Consider the following 24,783-nt stretch of genomic DNA (forward strand, 5'->3'; position numbering starts at 1 on the left):
AACAATAGGGGAGCCAGACTTCCTAAAGAATGCTGAGGATTTCCCATTCATTGTTGTCCATGGGGCTATTAATTACATCAGTGATGGAAGATTTGATATGATCATGAAATAACTTGAGTGACCTAGGAATAGACTATAAAATGGGAATGACACAGGTCAACTTCTTCGAGAGCTTCTGAGGAATTTTCATAGATTGTAAAAAGCCAGAAGGGACCCTTATGATTATCTAGTCTGACCTCGCCCTGCATAGCACAGAACATAGAATTCCAACTAGTGATTCTTGCAGTGGAGGGTGTTATTCTCTCCTGCTACATAAAAGATAGAGACTGCCGACCAGTTCTAATTATCCATTATAATCCCCTGTTTTCCATAGCTTTGGGGATGAATCAGGTTGTGTAGTGAATGAGGCTGTTGCCTGTAGGGTCTCTGGATCATTAGTTGCAGAAGCTGGAAGCTGTCTACTTCTTTTTTGAACCCTGTTTAACAAAAAGCTGTGAACCACACTGACATTTGCAAGTTAAGTAAAACACAGGCTAAAGCTCTGAAGCTGCAAGCTGAAGAACCCCATACCGACATGGAGCACCATGTTTAAATCATGATGGTGAACAATGGTTCCGGAGCACTGCCATCATTTTCTGTGGGCCTGTCCTTCCACAGATCATAACCATTGGCATTCTGCCATTCACATGAAATTACTAGTATTTATTGAGAAAATATATTCTTTTTAAAATAATGTTTGTTATCATTGCAGCATATACAGTGTAATCTATAGGGTGTCTTACTGATTGGTAATAACTGCTGCCAGACAGAGTGGGATGAATTTAACTGTACTAATAAAGGCAGGAAAAATTTCTTTTATTTTCACTTTCTGAAGAAAATAGTCTGGATTAAAAAAAAAAAAAAAAGCACAGATTTAGGGAGAAGATGTTTAAATCCCTAAAATACAGCAGATTTAGCACTGTCCATTTTGATCATCTCAGGACTGTATGAACATCTGTTACCTGGCATAATGTGAAATCAAAATTGAAACCAGATACAGTTACAAACAAACATTTTCCCTACTGGTATTATTAGAACAGTGCAAAGTCTCTTGAAGAGGAAAGCACCAGTATAAAGTAACCAATATCCTATTAGAGTTTCAAAGCACTCCGAATTGTGGCAGCTGTGCGATACCAGTAATTGACATGTGCCATGTTGAATGAAAAAAATATTTGTTTCCAAACAGCTAGATTTGCTTTGTACTTTATTTTTCCCAGTAGGGGGCCACAGACATCAGGGCATGGCAAAAACTGCCAAAGGACCTATTTTGAAATGCTGTCATCTGAGATAGTGAGAAGTCTTCCATTACAAGCACTTACAGAGACACTGCTATGCCAGTAACAAGTCGTCTCTACTCAGCAAGAGTTTAAAAGGACACAATCAAGTTAAATTTGTGCCAATAAAAAATAAATTTAGAAAACCATAAAAGCAGTAGGAGTGTTGACACCATTTTTTTAAAGTTACAGTGAAGACTGTAGTTGTTAAATCAACATCCAACTGTAGTGTATGAAACCTAAACATTGCAGCACTAGTAACCTAAAAGCATATCTGACTATAAACATGTGAAAAACTTTTATTTTCATTTCTCTCTGCTTGACACAAAAAAATACAGAAACAAATAGCGATACATGGATTTCTGAAATTCTTGCACTTGTAATAATCTAATGCACTATTAATAAAGAGGTGTTTACAATATGTGGGTCTAGATCCTCACCTGGCATAAAGTGATGGAGCTATGCTGATTTTTACACCAAAGATCTGTCCTATGATTTGTTAAAGGGTCCCTTTAGGTCTTTTTTTAGATTGCAAATTGTTCAAGGCAGCACCCTTTAGTGAAATCCTGGCTCCACTGAAGTCAGTAATAAAGCTCCTACTGACCTCAGTGGAGCCAGGATTTCACCCCTTTTCTTCCTGTCTGGAAAATGACTAGCACACTTGGGGTTCCACTATATATATAATGACACTTAGTGAGATGACTGTTCTTTCCAAACATGCAGAGGTGCATTTTAATAGTAGATGACTGAGTGTTTCCTTAAGAAGGAGGATCTCTTTTGGGTAGCCAAGACTTGGCTGCCTCAGCCCAGCATGTGTGCTTGCCTATTTTGAAAGACACCAGGATCACATAGACTGCCTAAGAATGTCTCTAATAGGTCTTAAAAGTGGTTCTGCTCTGAAAAGTGATGCTAAAAACTGTATTGTGGGCTCCACTCTTGTTGTGGCTCCCCTTTCTAGTTCAAAATTACAAGTTGAATTATATTTCTACACTAATGGCCCAGCCCATTGGGATTTGAAAGTCCAGCGGGGTTCTTTCTGACTAATGCATCAGCAACAGTAATATCCATTCCACAAATGAAGCCTTGTTAATAATTCTGTCGATGGTACACAAGCTGGAACAGAATCAAGCTTAGTCTCTCCGAGAAGTACTGTATTAATTGGACTTGTTAAAGCTTACTTTGGCCAATTAAATCAGCAAATAGGATTCAGATAATACTCTGGGAGTAAGAAGGTGCCATTTTTACAGTGTCACTTTCTGCCCATAGCCACAAGTTGGATTTTAGGAATCAGGTTACATTTCATTAAGCATCTTCTTCAGTCTGGAGTGAGTCAAAAGTAATATAAAGAAACAGGGCTGCTTCTGTTTGCTGTTACTGGCCAGACCGACACTATCAAAGTGAACGTGTTACCCGGAAGTAATTATTTATTGCATGGATTCTTGCTGGCAGGTTTGTCAGAGTGCTGGGTCCCCATGCACACGAAGCCCATAAATGCATGTATAGTTTTGGTGGCCCCAGTTGCTCAGGACTCTCAGCTGTAGGTATCCGAATCGATCTGTGTTTGCATCCTGAGGGAAGGAAAGAACCAGATGTGTGAAAACTCACTGGTTTGTTCCTTAAGGACACTCATGAGTTGTTAAGGGACAATGCCAGATTCTGGCTCTGGTGTCTCACCAGCCTATGAAATGGTTTGACAAGGAATAGCAAAGGCCCATAAACACAAGAGAACAAAAAAAGTAGCAGGGTTTAAAGAGGGCCACTCTCAAGGAGAGGGAGAATCCCCCGGGAAAGAGGACTCAGACCCAGAAGCCCACTGGGAGGTCTGGAGAAATGAGACCTGCCTAGGTTGCCATCATGGGATGGTAGGAGTGAAGGGAAGGTAGATGTGAGTAGGCTGGGTTTTTAAATCCTTTTCTCTAGTACTTTGTTCCTACTGATAAGTAACTATTGTGTTTGTTTAAAGAAGGTTGTTTGGTCACTGGTTCCCAAAGGCAAGAACCACAGGTGCCCGAATTCAGTCAGCCCTTCAGGGTAATAACAGTTGATCCACAGAGTACTATAGCATGGGATAATTGCAAAATCCCACTCTGGGAAAGATAAAAGGAACAAGGCCTGACACCAGAGGGGAGGCACTCGGAGAGAGACCAGAGAGGGGACCGAGGGGCTGCTAGCCCTGTCACTGTGACAAATATTTTTCAGCATCACAGTTGGATCAAATGAAGCAATACATTCTTCTTCCAGTTTCAACTCCAAAGCATACCTCCAGCTTGAATGTTTGGACAGGGAACCCTTCCTGATCATAGACAAACTCCCCTAGGAAGGCGCCTCCCTTCTCTCCAAAGCCTTCTTTCAGCCCCTAAAAGAAGAAACAGGAAGGGGATGGAATTTCAACAATTCCAGGGCCAGAGACAGACAACATGCTGATCAAAGGCTACTGCAGCATGCCACAAATCCCACTGTGTGATCAGCCCTGAGTGCCAACCAGCTCTGACATATGAGTGAGCAGCAAGCATGCAGAGGTCAGTTTCTTTACAAAAGGTAAGAAGAAAAGGAGTACTTGTGGCATCTTAGAGACTAACAAATTTATTTGAACATAAGCTTTCATGGGCTACAGCCCACTTCATTGGATGCATAGAATGGAACATATAGTGAGGAGATATATATACACATACAGAGAACATGAAAAGGTGGGAGTTGTCCTACCGACTCTAAGAAGCTAATTAGAGTTAGCGTAATTGGTAAGCTATTATATTTCACTATATGTTCCATTATATGTATCCGATGAAGTGGGCTGTAGCCCACGAAAGCTTATGCTCAAATAAATTTGTTAGTTTCTAAGGTGCCACAAGTACTCCTGTTCTTTTTGCAGATACAGACTAACACAGCTGCTACTCTGAAAGTTAAGAAGGTTACTCACATAGATGGCAAAGTTCTTTGGGGCACTGGATATCTCTTCTGTCTGAGAGTCTTCCTTGGCAATATGATCCAGCGTGACAGCAAGCGGATGGATGACTCTGGATAATTTAACCACGACATAGCCACGAGATCCACGCAGGGCCCAGCAGTTCCCTGGAGTGTTATCCCGCTGGAACCCATACATAATATAAAATAGTGAATCACATTTCAGACATGTCTAGATGGCCTAGTGGTCCCTTCGGACATGACAGTTTATGACTCTCTAGCTACATGACCCCATATCACAAGCAAAATATTCTGGTGGCAAAGACATTCCAGGTTGCCAGTGTCCCTAGAAAAATATTAAAATGGGGAACAGAAAGATTTTTTGTTGTTGTGAAGGTCACAAATCAGAGGAAATGGCTGCTGGCATTTTTAATATCAGGTCAGTTAGAGCTTTTCTGGGAGTGCAATGGGATGGTGTTGCAAATGCCTTTGATGGACTTGTGTATATATACGCCCCAGACCAATAATGTAAACAAACACACACACACACACAGATGAAGCAAGACACGCAGATAGGTTGTCAATCAAAACATGTAATAACCATGAACTGATTAGCTCAAATCATGGTAACAGTCCAAACAGCAGATATTTAGCAGCAGGCCCTGAGTAGCTGCACACACCCAATGCTGTGCACACCTACAGAGACTTAACCAGAAACAGAACCTCTGAGTTCAGGGAGAAGGATCCAGGAATAGGAACAAGGAGCAGGCTGCAGGAAGCAGGAAGATGACATGCACACCAGTCATCACAATTTCCTTCCTTTCTGTCCAAAAGCTCAGCGGTACTTGGGAAGAGGCACCAGCCATAGGTTATGCCTCTGATGCACTTCAGGAGGAGGATGCTGTTGCTGTGGCACAACTTCTCCAATTGGCCACATGACATCATCATACACAGAAAATTTTACCCATCTGTTCCCCTTGCAGCAGGTGATTAACACCACGTTCTCCCCAGGGTAAAAGCACTCATCACACTCCGTACCCTGCAGCCATGTCACGAGTATCAAAAACGCTGCCAGACACTGCTTGTCCAGGATAGAATGCCTGGAATCTTGCATGATGCACTTGTTGAAAACTCATATTTCCTCATCTCAAAAGTCAGCTTCAAGAATGGTGAAAGGGTGGGCTGTACCATAGACAACCTGGTCCTCAGAGGCTGGCTGAAGAGCCAGTAGAAAGGGGTTTCCCCAACACTTTTATGAGATTACTCCAAATATGATATAAAGCATGAGTTAATGTAGTATCCAGTATACATGCAACCTACTTCTTCAGATTCCCATGCAGTCTCTCCACTACCCTATTTCTCTGGGGATGGTACACAGCTGATTAATAATGTGTTGTACCAATACCCATCCGAAAGCGTTCAAACCTTCTTGATACAAAAGGCATCCCATTAACTGAAAGAAGGCTTTCTGGCAAATCAACATAGTGAGTCAAGGGGTTAGGCAAGAAATGAGTTCTGTTAATGCCTTGTGAAATTATGATTTCAAAGGTGTAACATGAGTAATATTCTATAACAGTCAATAGTGTGTAACCATGCAATGCAATTGAGAGGCCAGTAACATTCACTGCAATTCTCTGCCATGGTCTGTCTATGACTACAGTTGCAGAACTAAGTAGTTCTGTGTGGATCGTTTGCCTATTCTGGGTGCATCAGAGCATAACAACCTGACCCACTGTTAGCAATGCTGAGAATTTTTAAAGCTATTTCCTTAGCGCAGACAGGACCTAAGAGAGTAAATCCATGTCTTCTATTGGCCTCAGTCACTCACTACTTTAATTGAATAATATGGATGCCCACTCATGCATTTAGCTAAAAGAAGAGAGTCTCATTTAATTGCACAAAATAGAACACAAAATATTTATTTAAATAAGTGATACCTAGCTCAGTTCTCAAGTCAAAAGACTTAATTTACAAAACCCATTAAGGTTGCTAAGTAAAAACAATGTAGGTTCCATCACTTTGCAAAACTTAGTCATCTAACAAGCCAGGAAATGCATAGTGAAGGACACTGATGCCCACATGACTATCACATTCTTATCAAACAAAGAAATATATACTGCATCACAACAGCCTTATTTCATACCCATCATAATGGAAGTGTGCCTACATAACGTTATAATGTCAGTCTTACAAACTTTTCTTGTTATGCTACATGTACCAAGTTATTCTCAACAAAGTTATAACTATGCATTTCTTTGTTCTGGATTAGAATGTGTCCCTATGCGTTTTCTCAGCAGAAGATTTATGATGCTCTGAACTAGAAATTAGCTTGCTTTTTAACAACTGACTTTTGTAATTGACACGATAGGCGACCATATTATCACTTTAGCAACTTTAATGTTTTTTTTTTTAAAAATGCAGGATTTGGTTGTGTGTGTTTGTTTTGGAACAAAGTAAAATATTCTAAATTATTCTGATTCAATCCTGGTCTAGGTCTTAAGTTTCAGAATTATTTTGATCTCTATAAAGCAAAATATTTGAAAAGGGCCTCAACTGCTTTTCCCTTCCCTCCTTCCTCCTCTGCCTTGCTTCCAAGACCCCAGTTTGAGAATTCTGTGTTTCCTTGGCAACTAGGAATGACATCAAAGTACCAGAGTGGTACAGGGAGATGCTACATTCAGTGCGACAGTGATATTCTAGGATAGGAAAGTGGACAGGCTTTCCTATTACAAAAGCCTCTCTTCCTAGAGCATCAATTTGGAAGGACTCATTCCTTCTTCACTGTGGGTAGATATAGTGTCTGTCTGTTTTCTACAAAAAGAACAGGAGTACTCGTGGCACCTTAGAGACTAACAAATTTATTTGAGCATAAATTTGTTAGTCTCTAAGGTGCCACAAGTACTCCTGTTCTTTTCACCTTAACTGATCACTCTCGTTAGAGTGTGTATGGTGACACCCATTGTTTCACGTTCTCTGTGTATGTATATATCTTCCTACTGTATTTTCCACTGCATGCATCCAATGAATTAGGCTGTAGCCCACGAAAGCTTATGCTCAAATAAATTTGTTAGTCTCTAAGGTGCCACAAATATTATTGTTCTTTTTGTGGATGCAGACTAACACGGCTGCTACTCTGAAACCTGTCTTTTTTCTAGTGTCCCAAACTTGAGACAGTTGTGAGCCTGGTCTCTTGAGAACTTTGTTTTTTAGAGGAATATCTTCATCTGAAATGTCAGCCATTAGCTTTGCATTTGGCACTGTGATAGCTGACACCCCATTTAGATCTTTTAGCAGGTCCTGTTTCTGCTCATAGTGCTGCTGCTAATGAAGACAGCTGATCTAATCTAGAGGGGTCAATTTGCTCAGCTGGAGACTTATGTTTTGTCTCTTTCTGGACAGGGGACTCTGCCTCCACAATATCATGTGAGAGCTGGTTGAGGTGGTGGGGGAAGGGAGGATCAAGCCACCAAAAGAGAACAAACAGGTGCAGTTTCATGGCATTCCTACCTGTAGAATCACATCTGGAGATCGTGAATATTCCCAGCAGAGTCCAAATATACAGATATGTGCACCTGTCTTGTAGCTTTCACTGTATTTCACAACAGAGGCACCTGCAGATATTACAGCATGTGTGAGAATGTTTTACATCCAGACATACCAGAAGACATAGGGAACAGCTTCAGAATAAGTTGCATTTGGACAGTAGCATATGTGCACCAGGCAGATATGCAATTCTCTAGTATATACAGGGAATAGACTTTGAAGTCTATTCTTGTGATATAACTCTTGGCTTGCTAATAGGAACTAGGCTTGGGCATTTATCTTCCATTCACCCCCAACTGAGAGCATCTTTCGCTGTGGAAGAGGAGAGAGCCCATTTTACTTGAGTTTGGCTTACCCAATGATTTCAGAGCAAAGTCCTCCCTCTGGATGCAGTCACTGTTGCCCTGTACCCAACTGTCCACTGACCCTACTGGATGCTGTGAAGGAGACACCAAATGAGGGAATGCTACACAGAATAACATCTAGAGGTACTTGAACGGACACATCCCATCTGGGCTTAGACAGTTATTTTCCAGGGTCTCTGCTCAACAAGTCAGCAATGATGCTGCATTCCACACACTGCAGCACAAATATGGTATCCATCAGCCATCCCCATAACAGGATTTGTTGCCTTAGTCCTAGTAGACAGATCTCCTAGACTATCAACATAATTGGTGCTAATTAGCCTCCGTGTGAAGCACTGGAGCTTGGATTGGTCTTCCTCTGTCCTGTGCTGATTGGCTGTTTGTTCCACCCCTTCCTTCCCCTTCCCTCAATCTCTTCACCTCAGCTTCATTCCATTCCTGTCCCTCTTACCCCAGCCCTGCCCTCCTCCACTCTTTTTCCTTCCATTCTCCTCTCCCTTTACTTGGTTTTCCATTTGGCATATCTCCTCCTAACTAAACCCACCTCCCACAAAATAAAACATGATGTGCCACTATCATCACCATGTTTGCCACCATTGTATCATTCACTCTGATTGTGTGTTCTCCTCCTCCCCCCACACTGTGACTCTCTTCTCTATATATATTACAAACTCATGGAGGAAGAGACTGATACTATCTACTCTCTTTGTATAGAACCTAGCACCATGGGGCCCCTAACTTGGGTGGCCCTAAAGCACCACCATAAACATGATTCCTAATTAACAACAAGAAACAGGACGGAATGAGTCACATGAGCTGGACTCTTCTGTCCAAAACACACGTGTTCTCCAATAGAAGGGTGAGATGGAAGGGTATATGGGGGTGGATAGCACTGTCACTGCCTTGCCTATTCCTCCTCTGTGGATAAAGAGGACTCCAGCCTCCAGGACCTGCCCGCATGCAAAGGCCCTCTAGAATGTAACCAAGATTAAATCAATATGGTTCTATAGAAGTTATTCTAAAAACCTATAACATTTCATAGAAAGTTATTCCCTTTCTACTGTTTTGTTTGAGCCCTCTCCAGCAGCAGGGCTATCCTTTGCTATTCGATTCTATAGGACGGCTCAAAAAAGTCTCACAATCTGATAGCTTTCTGGAGGAATGGGTGGGTTTGGTACCTTCACTTTTAAAGTAAATGTAACATAGATGAAAGCCATCGTGTAGCAGTAGGTGAAGTTCTGACAGTAATACAAAGAAGCTCAAAGCAGTGGCAATTGGGCTGACATGGATGGGCCACGGCTGTCCCCAGACAGTTTCCACATGCCTGAAAGGCTCTCAAAGCCATGTAAGCATATTACCCACCTGGACTTAGGTCCATTTTCTAAGACTAAAATAAAAAGCAACTACACACGGTCTGGTCCTCACTTTCTTTGTCCTCCAATGCTGCTGTCCATGCGTCTTTGCTAGAGTCACTACTTGAATCTGCAGCTCAGCGATCTGCCTTCGGAAGTCATCAATTTCCCGCTGAAGGTGTTGCTGAAGAATCTCATTCTGGTGTCTTTATAAACAACAACGAGCAGACATCAGGACTAAGCTGTCACACAGTGTGTATGCAAGCTACCCGCACCAGTGGCACAGAGAGGGGGCAGGAAGCAGACGCCTTCGCACATAGGTGAAGACAGAGAGAGAAGGTGAGCCACAAAGGTCAGGATTTCAGGCCTTCCAAACCTCTCTGCTCCTCTCCAGGCCATTTTCTTCAATGTAGACTTTGGGGACGAGCTGTCTCCAGGGAGGGTGCTTTCTCCAGGGCTCTCATTCTTGTCCCTGAAGTAAGGGGCAGTACAGTAATGACCTCAGTGTGCCCCAATGGCAGGCAGCAGAATGTGATCTTTCCCATAGGTGCATTAGTACATCCCTTTCCCCTATGTATGGGACACATCCTGCATGTTACCACAACCAGGCCTTGAAGCATCAAGCTGATGGTCTCTCAAGGCACCAACTGCACCAGGTGAGCCAAAGGAAGACTCTTTCTGGCTCAAGCAACATGAAAAAGAGAAAAGAAGGGAAGAGAAGAGAGCTGGATTTAGCTAGAGTTCACCTCTCCCAGATCTCAGCCGGTACATACAGCTCCCACACTACAAAGCTTCCAGCCCACACACCACAGGTTACGCATTTGAGAATTCAGAAGAGAAACTTGAACTAGGGTCTGTTGTGTCAACCCCATCACAGCACAAGCTGCCAGGAGACCAGTCAGAGCTCCTGGGACTGTAGTAACCATGTCGGTGCTTCACCCTTTTCCACGTAACCCCAGGTTATGGTGAGCAAAGCTCTCTGCAAAGAACCCTTTTTACCTGAGGTTCAACTGCATCTGCTGCTTGCAGGTCCCAGAAGGCAAGCGAAAGCCGTGCACAAATGCTAGACAGGAAATAGCTAGGTTAACAGGTTTCTGCATGCGTCAGCAGCTGTATATATATAGTGCAGGATCATATAACTGTACATAGCATTATTTACATTCTAAATATCACCACAACACAAAGAATGTAAATTTTTTTGGTTTAGATTGATAAAAGTGCCCTGAAAAGTTGAATACACACAAATTAAAGCTGACAGTTTTTTTTTTGCTTTCCTGGAAAAGAAAAGGCCTGGGGGAGAGAGACTCCTCAAATAACAGCAACCCTTAGAGTCAATATATTTATCTATTAAAGCAGGACTAAAGGATTTTAAGTCAGAAGTAAATGCTAGAGCTGCCCAGCCCATGTACTTTTGGGATGATGTTGACCTGAAGGGGGACATTCTTAGTTTCTAAATCCAGAAGGAACTATTCTGATCATCTAGCCCTGCATAAACACAGGCCATAGAATTTCATTCAGTCATTAAGCTCTTATCTTTTGGCTGAGCGACAGCATTTTTTTTTAGAAAGGCATCCAGTCTTGATCTAAAGACCTCAAGTGATGGATCTGACAAAACAGCCCTTGATAAATTGTTCCAGTGATTTATGACCCTCACTGTTAAAAATCTGTGCCTTATTTCTAACTTGAATTTATCTGGCTTCAGCTTCCAGCTACTGGATTTCATTATGCCTTTGTCTGCTAAATTAAAGAGCCTTCTACTCTCAGAAATCTTTTCCCTATGATGGCACTTACAGATGGCGACCAAGTCACCTCTTAACCCTTCACTTTTGATAAACTAAATAGATTGAGATTCCTAAATCTCACACTGAAAAGCAGGGTTCTAAACCCTGAATCATGCTTAAAGCTCTTTTCTGAACCTTTTCCCCATATCCTTTTTGAAGTGTGGACATCAGAATTAGGCACAGTATTCCAGTAATGGTCTCACCAGTGCGGTCTATAGAGGTAGTGTCATATTCTCTGTTTATAAAACCTAGGATTGTGTTTCCTTTTTTAGTCAAAGCGTTACACTGTGCACTTGTGTCCAGTTGGTTATCCACTATGACACCTGAGTCCTTCTCAGAGTCCCTTCTTTCCAGGATACATGGCCCACTGTGCTCCTCTGACAGAGGACAGAAGTTTCACCGCTGCCCCTCATAAGTCAGATACAAGATTTACAGAAGAAGGAAAGAGAACTGGATTGGCAGTGTGATTATGAGACTCTTTCACTACTAGTTTGATCATTTGATCTAGGTTTGGTCTATCAAGGACCCAAAATCATCACCACCTATCAGTTATTCGGTGGTAGGCCAGCTTTTAGTGGATAAACACTGACATCATAAATAGCATTCTCAGCAAGAAGCCAAGAACTGAACTGGCCCAGGAGACTAAAGTACCCTCTCACTTACAAAGGCAGTTCTTTTGGGTAGGGAATGAGGCATTTTGAAAGGACAATCTACATTACAGCTGCTGACTCTGCTTTCCTTGTAGGTGAGGGGGAAAAAGGGAGAGTTCATTTTCCAGGTCTTTCATCAGCACCAAATCCAACATCATAAAAATATTTTGAAAGATGAGGACCCAAAGGACTCCAGTTTTAAATGGCCTTAGCCATGGGCCAGTTTTGGCATGAAACTAAAACAATTCCTTGACAGATAAGAGGAATTCTGAGTATAGCAAGAAAGTTTAACCCTGACCTTAAATCCTTTCAAGCACTCACCGGAAAAGATGCCCAACAGGAATATTATTGCCAGAAAAGCAACCATCTTCATCACTCGCCTGGACTGCTCCTCTAGGAGGGAAAAACAGTCCCACATGGAGATTGGTGCAATGCATTCTTTATTCATCTTCGTCATTAGAATTGGGCCAGCAATAGAAGACTGTAATCAGAGTGGTCCTGCAGAACACTATGACACTTGCTTTGGTGCAGGAGACCCATCCCTGGCATCAGTGAGGAGCCCAGGGATTCTTTTGGCTTTGGTCTGGTATCTGGGGCTGGAAGAATGGATTTCACAGTGGCTAGTGGTTGCACAGTAGTGTCTGAACAGAAGAGTGCAGAACAAAATCTCAGCGTCCAGTTGCCTTAGTGGCTGCAGAGCAGATTGTCATGTTGGTAATGGGACAGATGCAGCCAGACACAAAGGGTAGCTATTATTCCTTGCTGTTATGAGAGAAGGACAGTGTGAGGGTGCTAGGGCAAGGCTATGAAGAGAGTAGGGAGAAATACAGCTGCTAAAGGAAGCCAGTAGGTTTAATATTGAAGCTTTACTTCTCAGACCAGTTAACTCTGAAATCCTGAATAGTCAGTGATTTTGTGTCGGTCCCCTTGAAACAAGAAATACCCTACTGGAACTGACCTATGGTCCATCTACTCCAACATACCTAACGGGATATGCCCTTGGTTGTGCAACACAGGGGAATTGTTGGTGGTGTCTATCAATGTGCTGGTTTCAGGAAGACATTTGCCGGAGCAGCTGCTTCCTTCATGCAGCTCTGTACCTGTCAATTAGATAAATATCACTTCAGTAACACTAACGAAGGGAGGCGGGAATTTAGACTGCAAATCCCTTTGCAGCAGGGTCCTCGTGCTATCATTCTTCACTCTGACATGCCTAGCACACTTGGAGTATGATTAAATAAGTAACGGTAATAGAATTAATTAATAACAGCTGGAAAATCCAGGGAGAAGAACTACCAAGATGCCTGGGGTTGCTCTATTACGGGACACAAAATCCAAGAGGCCATGTAAAGGATTAGAAACTCTGACCCCACTCTACACCCCTGAGATGTATTTAAAGCTAGTCAGAAACAGGTTTCCAAAACAGGGCATATTCCACTTGAAAGGGCTTTTGTTTGTATCCAGTAGTCATACACTTGCATCCTATATAGATTTTATAGCTGCTAAATCCCCTATCAAAGAAACAAATCCATTTGTCAACATACTTCACCAGATCTGTCCCTGGTTCTGACACATCATGGCCCTGGCATTAGTGCTACCAAGGTGTTGCTTTGAAGAGAATATTAGCTGATGAGACTGTTTCCCTGCACTTATCATAGTAACATCACTTCATTAATTCAGCCTCCATGTCAAACAGGAGATACTTTCTCCATGCCTGTATTTTCTTGGTTTCTCTTCTACATTATAGCCAGAGGAATAGGTAGCACTGGCATATCTGGCCTGCTATCTTACTTATGGCCCATAGTTTTGTTAAATGCACAATGTAATGGGCCAGATCCTGGAAACCAGCTCTTCTACACCTGGGTTAGACTGAGGTGAGGTTGCAGTTGCAAGCCATTTTGTGGCCACCTGATCCTTGTCAGAGCCAGAGAGCCTGACAATTTAATGGGGAACCTCCAAGCATCTCAATACTACTTCAGGTTACACATGCCTTTCATCGGCACAACACCCTTGCTCCGGTTTGCCATAGGAGAAAGACAGAGAGATGTACAAACTAACTGCAGGTATGCTGCTCTGTTGAGTCTTCTGCATCTCTGTCGCTGTGTGGACAACGGTCCTGCTCAGGGATGCAGTGTCGTTTCAATCTTGTGACACTAGAAGAGTGCTTACTCTTGTACAGTCTTTTGAAAACCCTAAGGGAGAGAGGAGACATGATGACAGGGACCCTCTCCAAGGAAAGTGAAGACTGTGTGGTATCCAGTGAAAAACTTTGCATTTCCCCTCATTAAAGGTCGTGACCCTTTATCCATGCACACTCCTCAAGGGGAATTGTCTTAAGGAAGACATGGCACTGAGATCCCATGTAGACAGTAGACGGCTGCTGAATGTTCCAGAGTTGATTTACCTTGCTACAGAAGTTCTAGGGATATCCCAGCTAGTATACATCTTCTTTACTGCCTAGAATGTCAGGTGCATGCTAGTTTTCCATTGATCATAATGGGATGTCCACATTGGTCTGGCTCACTGGTAGTTTTTGTGCTACCAAATAAAAAGCCTTCAAGCCAACAGACAGTGATTATCATTGGCAGGAGTATCTGAGATACAATGGCTAATTCCTAGTTTAAGCATTAAAACAGTGGTATCTCTGGTACCACTGCATAGTAACCCAGGAAATGTTGACTTTTTAATAGCAACCACTGCAAAATAAATGTAGAGCCCTTGTCAAACAGGTGTAGGGAAGTTATCAGATTCCTTTTTGCCACATCCAAAAGTGTCTTCAAACCCCAGGGAAATGGGATAGAACCCCTGCAAAGAGGAGCTCATTTCAGACTATCAGTTTGTACACAGTGCTCAGACTTAAAACTTATACTGTTTTGCCTTAGACAGCATCACCGCCATATCAGCAATGCTCCTTTAGGAATCTAGGGAGCACAGAAAACATTACAGTAAAATAATCTAAAAGCAAAACAAGATTAAAATTTTAAACATTGCCCCTTTGGCAGTTGTGAGTATCAACTCCGTAGCTCTGTCTGGGTACTGCAAATGCAACAGAATTTTACTGATGACTTTCAGAACAATTCCAAACGAGTGGGTCCCGTATATGAACAAAAACAAGGATAATGCATCATAAGTGTATTTATAGTAGAATCCATTAGAAAGTTAACATTTGCCAATAGTTGCTATTGGTACAAGGGGAAAATCTGTGGTTATCTCAGCTAGCATTCTTTACTAACTGTTGACAAGGGCTATCTTTCTGTAATTCAATTTTTTTTATTTAGCTAAACTGAGTACTTTTATTTAGGATAATTCATGATATACTAGTACTTGTAAATGTATTTTGTAAGCATAATGAAGTCCTCGTTATATCACTCTGTTATTCAGTGTGTGACAGATCTCTAGCTTTTTGTGTAGAATATAAAGTATCACATCCTAGGTTAGCTGGCTGAATGGTTTAGCACTATGGCCTTTGACTATGTCAGAGGTTATGGGTTCCAGTACCAACAGGAAAATAATCATTTGGCCTCTTCCCCCACCCTATCTGTACCCACCAGACTGTCTTTAAAATGTTAGGTTCATGACACTAGAGTAGGTGGGGATAGGAAAGAAGGAAATGCCTTCTCTTGGATGGGCAAGAGAAGAAACATTTAAATAGTTTCAAATCCGATAAAAATCAGCATCCCAGCAAGTTGAATGTCAGTGACTCTCCTTGTACATTGCATCCCCTTCCCTGCACCCTGTCTTTACAGGTTGTACTCTCTGGCTGGCAGGGACCATCTCTTCCTATGTGTGTCTGTATAGTGCCGAGCACATGTGGCGGTACAGCATCTGCAAGGCCACTAATAGCAACAGCATGGACTGAAATACAGAGTGGATATACTCAGGTATTTTCTAATACAGTTCTTAAAAACCAACATATGCTGACAGCCACCAGGCCCCCCTCTTACCTCCTCACCCCTGTTTCTCGGTATATATTGGGCTTCTGATTTTGAAGGCTGGCCAGTCTTCCACTGCGCCTTTCCATTGTGTTTCCTCCAAAGAAACTGCCCACAGAAACTGCCTTGCTCAGGCTGGGAGAAAAAGATAGGGATATTTTAACTAGTTCAAAGTGATCAATACAAACTAGCTTGGATCAATGAGGCTTGTAAAAAAATGTAAGATGACAAGAAACATTGTTAAATAGAATCCAAAAGCCATTGAGGAGATTACAACAGATCCATTTCAAGTTAAGGAACAAAATACTAATGCTTCATCTTTACCTAAAACATTACAAGGTTCTTGGCATAGGTTAATTGTCTTACTAGTGGGCTGTGGAAAGAATCATTCACAGGCAGTGTCTGAAAGAGAGTACAGTGTAGCAATGGATACTAACATACCTGTATTTATGCTCTATCAGCTGTACCCCAGCATTATTTTGCAGGCACTTTGGTCTAGATTGTGATACTACTGAATGCAAGTAAGAGTAACTGTGATGGGTCCCCCGGGTACAACCTGGAACTGGGGTATCACTGAGCCCTCTTTCTCACTAGCCTGGGCTCCCTTTACACTGTACTGGTGTGACAAGTTGCAGACCATGCTGAGTCCTGTACTCAGGGCCGACTTTAGGCCGATTCGCCCAATTCCTGGGAATTGGGCCCCGCGCCTAAGAGGGCCCCGCGCTTTAGGCGCCTTTTAAATTTTGTTTACTTACCCCAGCTGCGGTCTGCTCCAGGGTCTTCCATGGCCCCGCTCCCCTGACCAAAGCGCCGGCGGGAGCGCGGCTGCCCCACAGCCCCGCTCTTTCAGCTGGAGCTCTGACCAGAGCACCACAAGCCCCTCGGCCCCGCTCTCCTGGCTGGAGCTCTGGCCGGAGCGCCACAAGCCCCGCGGCCCCGGCTGGAGCTCTGGCCGGAGCGCCACAAGCCCCGTGGCCCTGGCTGGAGCTCTGGCCGGAGCGCCACAAGCCCCGCGGCCCCGCTCTCTCAGCTGGAGCTCCGGCCGGAGCGCCGCAAGCCCCGCGGCCCCGGCTGGAGCTCCGGCCGGAGCGCGACAAGCCCCGCGGCCCTGGCTGGAGCTCCGGGCCCTTTAAATAGGCCCAGAGCCCTGGGGTAGCAGGGGGCTCTGGGGGCTATTTAAAGGGCCAGGGCTCCAGCTGCCTCTGCCACCCTGGTCCTTCAAACAGCCGCTGGAGCCCCGCCGCCCCCATGCATTCCCCAGGGCTCCCACGGCTATTTAAAAGGTCCGGGGAGGGGTAGAAGTAGGGGAGCCCCAGGCCCTTTAAAAGCCCCCAGAGCCCTGGGATTGCGGGGGGCTTGGGGACTATTTAAAGGGCTGGGGCTCCAGCTGCCTCTGCTGCACCCCTGCAGTGCCCGCACCAGCCCCGCCCCCCACTGCCTGCAGCCAGCTCTGCAACCCCTGCCCACAGCCAGCCCCTACCAAACCCCCTGCCCTGTCTCCAGCCAACCTCTGCCACACGCCCCTGCCCGCACCAGCCCTGCACTGCCCGCCCTGCCCTGTCTCCAGCCAACCCCTGCTGCACCCCGCTGCCTGAAGCCAGCCAGTCCCATACTCCTGTCTCCAGCCCCGCAAACCCCTGCTGCACCCCCCTGTGGCCCTGCCTGAAGCCAGCCCGCCCCACACTCCCCTGTCTCCAGCCAGCCTTACACCCCTTGCCCCGCCTGCAGCCAGCCCCTACCTCCAGTCAGCCCCTGCCCTGCCTCCAGCCAGCCCCATGTCCACTGCTGCCCTGCAGTTCCCAGGCCAGTAACCTGCACACCTGCTTCAATGAGGGTGGCAGGAAGCAGCGGGGACCCACACATGTGCACACCCCCAGGCAGTGGTGTGGACCCACACATGTGAAACGGTAGTCATTAATAACCAATCAACAGCATATATGATGCAATGTACATAATATACAATTTTATTATTTATATAGTTATGGAAAGTAAATAATACATGGAAGAAATGGAAAGCTTTTTTTTTTTTTACACTTTTTTCTTTTTAAGTCATCCCTGCCAGGGCCCCGCTGTTCGAATTGGGCCCCGCACTTCCTAAAGCCGGCCCTGCCTGTACTCACACAGACCTTTACACAAGCAGGGACACACCCAGCTCCACAGCCTAAGACACTAGAGCTGTACCGTCTTGCTCTGGTCAAAAGCCTGACCAGTAAAGATTATTACCCAGTCCGCCCCTCCCTCAATGTGGAGAGGACAATGCACCAGCCCCTGGTCCTCCACAGATTTCCCTTCACACTTTAAACAACACACTGGTTTAGGTAAAAAAATATAACAAATTTATTAACTATGGAAAGATAAATTTTAAATGATTACAAGCAACAGCGTACATATCAAAGTAGATTACCAGAAGAAATAAAACAAAATGCAATCTAAGTTCTCTAAACTCGATAGGATTTGAATCAAGCAGTGTCTCACCCTGTTAGATAGTACGAACAGTCAACCAAGCTTCCATACACAGGCAGGTTTCCTTCTTTCCTGCCTGGAACCCCACTTCTCCCATTCAGTCTTTGTTCCTAAGGTGCTTTCAGGTGCTGTGTTATAAGGGAAGAAAGGCCCCTCGGTGATGTCACTTCCCTCTTTTATAGTTTCTTCCATACAGAGGGAACTTCTTTGTTTCAAGCCAAGCCCTCAACACAGTTTATGGAAAAATACAGCCTCTAAAATGGAGTCCAGTATCACCTGATCTAGTCACATGCTCTTGCACGCTTTAAAGAGTCATGGCAGCCATTACCTATATTTTGGCTGAAATGTCCTCAGGAAAGATCATCAGGGAAGGTTTTCCCATGGCTCATTGTCTTTGCTGATGAGCCATTACCTTGGATAGCCCCAATGTGCTGGCTAGACTGGATGTAAACGAACTTTGTGGGTGTTACCCAGGAGCAAACACATTTGAAATACAGATGCATAGTCAATATTCATAACTTCAGATACAAAAATGATACATGCATACAAATAGGGTAATCACCTTCAGCCAATCAGAACTTTTCCATTGACACTCACATGACATATTTTGTACAAAATGCCTCATAATTATATCATCATCATAATGCAATCATAACACTATGGTGAATATGGAGTGCAGTGTCACAGTAACATACTCCATAAGTAGCTCCTTTGATTTCATTGGGACTAGCACCCTACATCAGGAGTAAGGACATAATTTGGCCCTTTGGGTGTATGGCAACCTGTCTGGATACAGCAGAAACATTAAGCACCGAGCCATGTAATTAAACAACAGATATTTGCCTCTTGCAGGGAGCTCCAAAGAACATGTCTACACAGGGGACACTCAGGAAAATAAAGCCAAATTAACTAAAGTTATAATGTTAAATTGCATTAGTTAAGGTGCATTAAGACCCATGTGTGAAAGTTCTCATTCAGAAATAAAGTGACCTTAATTTGTTTTAGCTTAATTCAGTGAGTGCCCCTGTTTAGACAAGCCCAAAGTTTTAAAAGTATTAGACACTAAAGTGATAGGAGATTCAGAAAAGCCTAAGATAGAGGTAAGGGCCCAGTCCGGTACCCACATAGGGGTATGAAAGTCTTTCCACTGATTTCAATGGATTTGGGACCAGGGCCTGAGTGAAGCAAGTCTCTGTTCCCAATAAATTTCCATTTCCTTCTGGGAAAATACAGGCACACAGTAAAAAGATTAACCCTACCCCAGAAAGCTCAGGCTGGGATTTCTAAAGGAGACTAAGGGAAAGAGACTCCCAACTCTGACTGGATTTTGATGGGCTTGGGGCTATTGTGCCATTGCATTGCTCTTAACATGGTCCTCCTGGGCCACCTCATTTCAATTTTAAACAGCTACCAGGCAGCAGCTCTGAACGGTCTCCAGTACTGCCTGGTAGAGCGTGCCACCGCATTTCTCTTGCAACCTGCCTTGAAAGGCTGCCAATAGGCACCATCAACAATGAGGAGTGTCATGTCACATCACAGGGCCAGATTCTGACATCACTTACACTGGTGTAAATCCAATCACTCCATTCAAGACCAGGAGAGCTGAAAAATCAGGTCATTTTTATTTAGATGCCTAAATAAGGATTGAACTATCTCCATTTAGGCTCATGTTTCAAAAGGTTTTAGCCTTCCAGTCCAGTAAGTGTAGGATGGTTGTGTACCCCTGAACTCTACAAAGGTTAGCCCACTGCAGTTTTTCCTTTGGGTTTCATTCCTTGTATCTGGACCCCAAATATTTCGTTACCCTCCTTTTCGTCACTGTAGCTAGAGTTTTGGAAATAGTGCTGCTCTTGCACCTCTCCTTCTGGTTCTCTCTCATATTATCTGTGCAGGAAATGCAAGAGAACAGCGCCATCAGGCTTGTAATTATGCCCTCCTCTATTCTGCTCTTGTTCGCACTCCTTCCAGTTGTGTACAATTCAGTAAATTAAATAAGTAAATTCGGTAAATTAAAAAAGCTGTAATGTTCTTACCTCGGAAGAAACTCGAACCTTGTCCCACTGAGACCAGTAGTTAAACTTCCATTGAGTTCAGAGGGACAGGATCAAGCCCTTGGTCTGTTATATATGTCTCAGTTCTTTGAGGGAAATGATTGCATGTATTGTATATTGCTATAACACACTGTGCTCTTTGCATACTTCAGTAGTGACATCTGTCTCTAATCAAATGGCTCAACAGTAAGAAAAACTGAATGCTTTGTATGCCCCATGACCTCACAAAGACTCACTAGTGTGATGTTCAGCCAGGCATGAGGTCACAGCGGCTGACCAGTTTCTAGCCCAAACCACAATAAAAATGACACTCTGGTTAAAGAGACAGATCTTTAGATAAATAAAGATTTCCAGTTTGTTCTGCTACAGACAGTAGTATCCTCATTCCCCACTAAGTCTCTAGCTTATCAGAGAAGCTGTGTATATGTGATATGAGTTGTATCGCAAATTGTGCATATGTGTTATACCGTCTTTCCAACATAGTGTCGTTAGCACTTTCTACCTTGTGTAAACCCTACATAGATTAGTTTTGTAAAGCCCTCTAGAAGAAATTTGGCTGCATTAGATTCTATGTGCAACACCTGTCATCCATCTGTAATTGAGAACCCCACTACCTGTGTGCCTACTCCTCCAATGCAACAGATACATGTGGGATGCCTGAAATCAATACTGGATCTAGAGCAAGAAGTGACATTTTATGAGTTTACAAATGAATGGTGAGACAGAGATGCCCCTGGTGCACAGCTATAGCCTCTTACCCTGAAAAGAGTCTGATTTTTATTGGCAATGAGATAAGTTGATTATCAAGAAATCTAAGTACAGTAAAATTTTCATCAATTCTCATTAATGACTGGGAAACTGAATGTTGTGAAATAGCAAGTGAAATCAAGAGTTGAAATGGATAACACTTCATCATGCACTAGTAAATGATATGCAGTATATTTTATAAAAGCTATTAGGTCTTAGTAATGTGAGACCTCACTACAGAACTCAGAAAAGTGGGGAAGACAACAGTTTTGTGCACAAATCACAAGGTGTGCAGGGTAACAACCATCTGTTCCAGTGTATTTCTGACGCTACAAGAGAACGTGTAGACCTCTAAAAGGTGATATACCAGTAAACACACAGAAGAACAATTTTAGTGTTTGGGACATTTGTGGTCTTATCGCTGGGATACAACCTTGAACCCAAAGTCTTTGCCGGGGGAGCTGATTCACAAAGATTTATTTTTCAAATGTTGGTATAAAATTTAAGTCCATGCACATCACTAGTTTGGGATCTTAAACTCTCTGGTCCCCAATTTTTCTTTCGCATGTACTGTTGTAGGTCAGGAATAACTTCATGGAAGACAAAATGTTCCATTGATAAAAACCCAGTGCGAAAAGAGGCTCCAAGCCTTTTTCATTTAATTTTATGGAAAAGAAAGGGTTGGCCATTGATCTTTAACCCTTTGTGATGATAGGGATGGCTCTGAAATGGCCATCAATGATTCCTTCACCTGCTGCAAATAGTGACCCTCAGCATGACTACCACAATCAAAATAAAATCTTCATCATCACACTATTCTGCAGTTGCCACCAGTGTTTTAAATGCTATCTTGTAGTCACCATCAGTGATTATGAATATCATGTAGGCTTTTACACTTCTATCACCTGAGGCTCTCAAAGTGCCTTACAAGTAATGAAATAACCAGAACACATAAGCACAGCAGGCAAAGATTATACAGCAGTATCTTCACCCACACCTAAGAAATGGCAGCCGCCTCTTGGGTAGAATAAAACAGCTGTTTACCAGTGCACACCAGCTTTTCAGAACAGTTTGGAACAGAATACAAAGAATAATATTATACCCAATAGAAACCTCAGGAGGAATTTATTTAGACAAAATGTAAAAATACACAAATTGGCTAAGTGAGATCGGTCAAGACACCAGGGCTAAAACTCTTTTGAAAAGAGCCGCAGGATCTTTAGGGTTCATAATTGCTGATGAAGTTCTTGTTTTCCATCACAACTGAAATATTACTGATACGATCTGCCACTAGATGCCATAACTACCTTGGTAGATTAGATACATCATGCAGTCATATTTGATTCTTGTATATAAGATCTGGGTTTATTTTTAGGTTGCTGGAACTACAATACAGAGGGGGTTTTTAAGAGAAGGAAATAAAAACTTATCATGAGTTGAAATGAATTAGTGCAACGGGAAAAAATAAATCACAAAGCAGCAATTTTGATCAAGTCACTAGCAGTTCCCTTGTTTGATGTGAATATATTCCTTGTATGTATCATAATCTCTTATACCACACCTCCAGACATCTCAACTTTTACTAGCATCTAATTTCTCTGGTGGGGCAGGGGACTCAGTCCTGGACTTCTGCATCTTGTAAGGATAAGCAGATGCTCAAAAAGAGCCAAAGGAGGAATAGCAAGAGATAGAGTTCATTTCGCCAAGAAAGCTCAGTTCAGTTGCAGCTTTGGTTTTTCTTTCCTGCAAACTTCACAGCTGAGCTGGTTTCATAGCTTAGGAAATGGAGGCAATTAGTGGTACCTTTGAGTTCATTTTGGTTTCTAGCCAATCTTTGGGCAGTGAAATTACAGAAAAATGGAGCTATGGGACTGAAACAATGCTTAAGATACCTAGTTATGGTCCCATGGATATTGGTGAAATGAACAAATCAGCTTCAGGTGACCACATCTGGCACCTGGTCAAAGATGACCAGGTCAGAAAGAGCTGTCAGAAGCAGCCTTCATGCCAGCCACAGCACTGCGCTGGCAGGCTCTACCTTCTTTGTAGCAGGCTGCCATTTTAGGATTTTTCAATCAGCATTTCCCACCTGCTGCATTATAGATCTTCCCCTGGGAACAGTAATCATTTCACTACTCAAATGCCTCACCACAATGTACACCTCCAGCTTTTTTAACAGGTGCCAGCAGAACCCATCATTACTCTGCCTGGGGTTATCCAGTTTATAAATCTATATGGCAACAGCTTTGCAGTCACATGAGTGATATGTACCATTGATGGCTACTTTTAACACATGTTGCATTTTGTGTATTACATTGCACCTGCTGAACCAGCACACTGGGGAACGTTAGGAGTACTCGAATGCGATACATAATGAAAGAGCCATATTTCTCAAACCCCCAAGCAACAAGAGCAGAGGACCTCAATGCAGCAGTAGTGGACTGACGTGGAGCAAAGAGTATTATTAGGGGCTGAACGCCACGGTATGGGTCTGACCAGGCCCTCATACTAATTAGTCTTCCCTTTACTACCTCTTTTAAATCATACTTCTTTTAACCTTCCATTTGATCCTCTGAACAAAAACAAAAGTGCTGCAATGCATCCCGTTTGAATACAGCTTGGCAGACACTTTAAATTAGATCACATTGCTATCAACCTTTCATTAGGCCTAGTTTCAAGACAAGGCACAGAAGCCTGAAACACTTCTTGCACTAGTTTTACATCAGGTATGCCTGATTTACACCAATTTATGTGACAGTTGACTCAGGATCAAGCTCACAGATCTGAGTGCTTTACCACGCTATGCAAGGAAGTCAAGGGACTTCTGATTGTTCACAGCTGATTCTGATTTTGCACTCAAGGTGTGGAGGCCTGTCAGAAACAACTCCTCAAATCCACTCAGCAAAAGTTTTAGACAGCTTCACTTTTGGATAAATGTTACTTATGTGGTTTCCATAATGGTTGTGCACAAAACACCTAACTCCTTCTCTATCCTCCTCATCTTTTTGTCATTTTTCTTCATCAAGTGAAGCAGCAATCAGCTCTCTTATTTAGAAGTGTTAGTGATCAGCTAGTCAATTCTAGATGGTGTGGGGGGGGGGGGATCTATCAAAACAAACACTGCAGATAACCCAATGAGGAATCACAATAACATACAGCCACATTTAAAATGTAATCACCCTTTACTGATATATGCACACACGTCAGGAAGCATTACCCCTTGATGTGTATTACATTAGATCTGAGCAACCTGTCTACCATTCAGTAATGTAGTCTAACAGGTAGTGCTTTTAGGATGTCTGTAGCTTTCCATTAGTGTGCGTGCAGGGTTTGCATGTAGAAGACAACAGCATGTGAAAGGGAGAACTGGGGAAGGAAGACCTTGCTAATAAACGCTAGTGGAAAATAAAATCAGCTGATCTCCAATCTGCTCTACCATCCCCAACAAAGCTTCCTTTGGAGGTTCTTCCTGATTACCTCATTCAGTCCTGACAAGACAATGGTCCAGCGCACCCTTACTGATGGGTAAGGCAGGGCTCATACTAAGTAATGAGCAATTTTTTCTGAAGCTTCAACAGCATTTCTGCCAAAATGGAGGTGTTTGCAAAATACCCTGCTCACATCAAGTGCTTAGATTCTGTTTTTGAGGGGCTGGACGTGCATGTCATGTGACTGATCTTTGGGG

The 24,783-nt window shown here is 43.2% G+C and overlaps 1 protein-coding gene across 1 annotated transcript in view; it reads right to left on the reverse strand.

Annotated features, from left to right (window-relative positions):
• LOC127058968 (SUN domain-containing protein 2-like) overlaps nucleotides 1–16,729 on the reverse strand; it is a 28,435-nt gene extending 11,706 nt beyond the window's left edge. The window contains exons 1-11 of the mRNA XM_050969525.1: nucleotides 16,593–16,729; nucleotides 15,850–15,972; nucleotides 13,964–14,097; nucleotides 12,889–13,005; nucleotides 12,227–12,298; nucleotides 10,474–10,537; nucleotides 9,548–9,680; nucleotides 8,113–8,194; nucleotides 7,722–7,825; nucleotides 4,231–4,398; nucleotides 3,574–3,669 (exon numbers count right to left, since the gene is read on the reverse strand). Coding sequence (XP_050825482.1) covers nucleotides 3,574–3,669; nucleotides 4,231–4,398; nucleotides 7,722–7,825; nucleotides 8,113–8,194; nucleotides 9,548–9,680; nucleotides 10,474–10,537; nucleotides 12,227–12,298; nucleotides 12,889–13,005; nucleotides 13,964–14,097; nucleotides 15,850–15,926 — 1,047 coding nt within the window. The 5' untranslated portion in view covers nucleotides 15,927–15,972; nucleotides 16,593–16,729. The remainder of the gene's footprint in view (nucleotides 1–3,573; nucleotides 3,670–4,230; nucleotides 4,399–7,721; nucleotides 7,826–8,112; nucleotides 8,195–9,547; nucleotides 9,681–10,473; nucleotides 10,538–12,226; nucleotides 12,299–12,888; nucleotides 13,006–13,963; nucleotides 14,098–15,849; nucleotides 15,973–16,592) is intronic.
• Between the last annotated feature and the right edge of the window lie 8,054 nt (nucleotides 16,730–24,783).

Source organism: Gopherus flavomarginatus, chromosome 10, assembly GCF_025201925.1.
Source record: "Gopherus flavomarginatus isolate rGopFla2 chromosome 10, rGopFla2.mat.asm, whole genome shotgun sequence".
In the NCBI taxonomy this organism is placed as follows: domain Eukaryota; kingdom Metazoa; phylum Chordata; order Testudines; family Testudinidae; genus Gopherus; species Gopherus flavomarginatus.